Consider the following 4,439-nt stretch of genomic DNA (forward strand, 5'->3'; position numbering starts at 1 on the left):
AATATGACAAAAAATATTATATTTTTTAGTTAAAAAATTAAAGTGAAATATCTATCAATATATTTTTGTGCTTTAGTTTTAGATTTTTCAAAAAAATTTGGTAAGTTAATGGAATCAAATCATATTTCTATAACATATATAAGAATGTATATTACACATAAATAAAAAAAATTAGGTATAGTAAGAACAAATACATAAATTAAAATAAAATTTAGAAAAATAAGAACCAATAAAATATTGAAGGAAAGAAATATAAATAGAAGAGAAATAAAATTATTAGATGAAAGAGAAATAATTTAATAAATGTTATGTGTATATAAAAGAAGAATAAAAAGAAGATATACAGTACTTTATTTAATTTAGCAAAATTTATGGGAATAAATACATAGAATAAGAGAATAAAAAATGATAATAAAAAGAAGCTAAACATCTGAATTAATATCAAAAAATAAAAATTAATAAAATAATGATAATCTATCATAATCTTAATCTTTTAATATAATTAATTAATAATAATATAATTAGTCTACCATAATCAATTTTGTTACTCACTTTAACCTTATTATTCATTTATTGTATCTAAAAAAGTATATAATGTCACACTTATTTTTAAAAAGATGAAACTCTTCAAATACACGGTATAATATATAATTTAAGAACAATAAAATAAAAATATCTAGAATTTTATAATAGTATTTGATAATAAAATAAAAATATCTAGACTTTTATAATAGTATTTGAAATTTTCAATGACGATAATACAAAGTGTTTAAATTGACCAAATGAATTCAATAGTTATCCTTTGCACATCTTATTTAAATTTGAATCTTAAAATTTACTTTTATCTTTTTTTTCTAATATCAATTATTTTTGACAAAAAATAGAGAAAAAATTTATTAGACAAAAAAAATATCCGATCAAAAAATTATTATAAAGAGATTTATAATTAGAGAAGAAAAGAATAAAAATATTAATAATAATTAAGAAAAAGAAACGAAACTTGTATTAAAGAATGTTAGAAAAGAAATAATAAAGTTCATATTAATAATAATAATGTTGAAGAATGATGTTGCTGCTTTAGACTTTTAACCTTCGTTTTTGGCCATCTTTTTTTTTTGTTTTTTGCTTTTTTTTTTAAATTATCAAGTCATAAAAAAATAAAAAACAATTCAAGAAAACGAAAACAGCAAGATCGAAAACAGTAAGATCAATAGTAACTATACAAATCAAAATACATAGGAGAAAAATAAACTATTATATGATAGAATTAACATGAGTATATTTCATCATTAAATAAACAAAGTTAATGCACAATAAAATTACATGTAAAGAGAAAAAAAAAGAAAAAAAGAGTTAAAATATCCAAAGTGATAAAAAGATTATTTTATAGAAGACTATAAAATAATGAACTTCTAACTAAATTGAAATGTACTTATTATTATTAGAAGGGGTAAGAGAGAGCAGTAGAGAAAAGGTTTGTGTGTATTTAAGTTGTGTAAAATGATACAATATAGAAGGGTATTTATAGGTGCTAAGAGAATCGAAATAATAAAGACGTAATATCTTATAATAAATATTTAGATATGTTAAATAATGCTAATTGATCTATACTATATGATATCAAAACAAAAAAAATCACGATGCTAATATAATATTATCAATATTATATAAATCATCTTTGTATTTATTTTTCTGTGCGTATATAATATTTAATTAATACATTAAGATATATATAATATTTTGTTAATATATATAATATAAAGTGATTTACAAATTATTTTATTGAATATTATAAATTAGAATGATTTATAAATTATTATTAATTCGTATATGATGTATAATTAAATTTAATGAATTCAATTAGAATAAACAACAAATATATTTTTTTTATTTCAGACTTTATAAATGAATAAATTAATTAACTAATATAATAAATTATAATTAATGTAGTAAAATTAATTAAATAATATATATTATAATAAATTATATTAATATTTAAAATATCTAATCAAATCATTTAGCTAATATAATTAAGTCATGGTAATAAATTGTATTGAATGAGTTAAAATAATTAAATAAGGAAATACTCTCCGAAGCATGCCACGTCAACTCCATCATTAAGTGTAGAAATCCAATTTTTATATAATAGAATAGATAGAATAGATATATCCAAACTCTAAAAAATTATTTAAAATTTTCAATCTACCCTCTAAATATAGTCTAATTTTAATTTATAATTTTACTCCTCATCTTCTTTCCCCCAATTCCAAACCCTACGTCACTACCACCGTTCTCGTTCCTTGCTACTAATATCACTGCTGCCATCAACATCACCACCACCTCCGCCGTTATTATACTCAACCCACCTTCATCATCGTTGTCTTCAATCTCATGCACCTCAACAACATCATTGTCCCCCTCCAGAACATGCCACGTCAGCTCCATCATTAAGTACAGACATCCGATTTTTATATAATAAAATAGATATTCAAATTAAAATAAATTATTGTAATCAAGTAGTAATATAATCCTAATTTTGTTGTTAAATATTTTAGTAATATGATCCTAATTTTGTTGTTAAATATTTTAAGTTTTAATAACTTTTCACCCAATTTTTAAGTTCGGATATAAGACTAATAATGTATTTGCATATATTTTTTTTTTAATTAAAAGTGAGACTCCAATCTAACATGTTTAAACGAAGATAAAAAAATTATGTCAATTAAATTTTAATTCATTGAGGTTTATCTATATACATTTATAAAAAAAAAAACATACTATATATTATGCTAATTGAAATATACCTCATTATTATTTATCTGCATACATTTGTAAAAGGAAAAAACATGTATATATTCTAAATCATATTATCATAACTCATATTAGGGAGTAAACAAAAACGTATTCTTATTACAAGATACAAACAGTATACAACCTCATACCTTAATTAGCATGAATATAAATAGACGCAAATTGATCACTCTTTTGCATAACTGAATAGCTAGCTTAGGATCAACTCATATCATGAGATTTAATAAGTAATACAAAACTCACAGCTAGGGTTTGTATATGATAATCCACAGGGTCATGGATACACAGAATGATGAGTAGTGAATAGTAGTGATGGCAAACAAGTAATGGTAGTCCACTCTTTTTGTTAAAAGTATAACGATAAATAAACTCTTAAAAATTTATATTTTGGATAGATTAATCTCTAAAAACAAAAGTACTAATAAAATTTTTTAGAATAACAGATGTGGACAAATTAGTTTAAATTAAGACCTTCTATCATAATTATAAGGACTAATTTAAAAGTAGTATATCCACATTTACTATACTAAAAAATTTTATTGATATTTTTTTAGAGACTAATATATTCAAAGTATAAATTTTTAAAAATTTATTTGTCATTTACTCTCCTACTAAACAAGCAAAAAAAGCTGAGAAGTCGTCGAATTAGGGTTTAGCATAAATCAAAGGGGCAAAAAAATAGAGCCCTCTCCTTGAAAGATTAATTAAGCACAGGAGTTGCGGGTGGAATTTTTGGAATTCCTTGTCTCTGTAACTCACCCACCACACACTCTACCGCTGGAGCTTTAAGCCCAAGTGGCAGTGGCAGCCATGGTTTTGATAATACATCACCAATCGCAGCATCTACGCTTTCCTTTGACTGTTGATTAATTAAACACAATAACAACAACCAGAAACAAGTTAAATAATTGAATCAATCATGCATGAAATTGTATTTACCGAAACAAACGAACAGTGAGTTTCTTGTATTATTTAATTATTGGGATTAACGATGAAAATAGAACAAGGAAATTAACTATCCATGGAACGTGACGAATCCAACAAATGAAACTTTGTATTTATGGACAAAGACGAAAAATGACAGAAAGAGATGGATTTATATGGAGATGAAGAAGAATTACAGGCATGGTACATTTAACCAATTCAAACTTATTTAATCACAATATAGTAATTATATTCAAAAATATTATTTATACACTAAAATTAGATACTAAAATCAGTAACTAATGTATTTGTGTATAAATATATGTATGAATTTAATTTATTTTTAATATATATTTATATTTCAATATATATTTTATACTAATAAATGATTTTAGTGGCTAATTTTAACATACACGTAACATAGTTGAATTATATTTCTTCTATTTTTTCATCTTTGATGGTTATTAACATCAACTCAATAATAATAATTTGGGAGTGTTATTATTACTATTACTATACAATCATATTAAGTGTGTATATAAAAAATTAACTACTAAATTATTAATTATTAATATAAAATATATATTAAAAAATAAAATACATATTAAAATATTTATACACAAATATAAAGTGGCTGATTTTAATAATTAATTTTAATATACAAATAATATTTTTTGTATATTATGTACGAATAGATAATTTAA

At 22.1% G+C, this 4,439-nt stretch overlaps 1 protein-coding gene across 1 annotated transcript in view; it reads right to left on the bottom strand.

Moving 5' to 3' along the window:
* Nucleotides 1-2,973: 2,973 nt before the first annotated feature.
* The window catches only part of LOC107462250 (probable transcription factor GLK1), a 4,983-nt gene continuing 3,517 nt past the window's right edge, over nucleotides 2,974-4,439 (bottom strand). Inside the window, exon 6 of the mRNA XM_016080830.3 lies at nucleotides 2,974-3,670. Within this exon, the coding sequence (XP_015936316.1) occupies nucleotides 3,512-3,670 (159 nt within the window). The 3' untranslated portion in view covers nucleotides 2,974-3,511. The remainder of the gene's footprint in view (nucleotides 3,671-4,439) is intronic.

This window comes from Arachis duranensis, chromosome 8, assembly GCF_000817695.3.
Source record: "Arachis duranensis cultivar V14167 chromosome 8, aradu.V14167.gnm2.J7QH, whole genome shotgun sequence".
In the NCBI taxonomy this organism is placed as follows: domain Eukaryota; kingdom Viridiplantae; phylum Streptophyta; class Magnoliopsida; order Fabales; family Fabaceae; genus Arachis; species Arachis duranensis.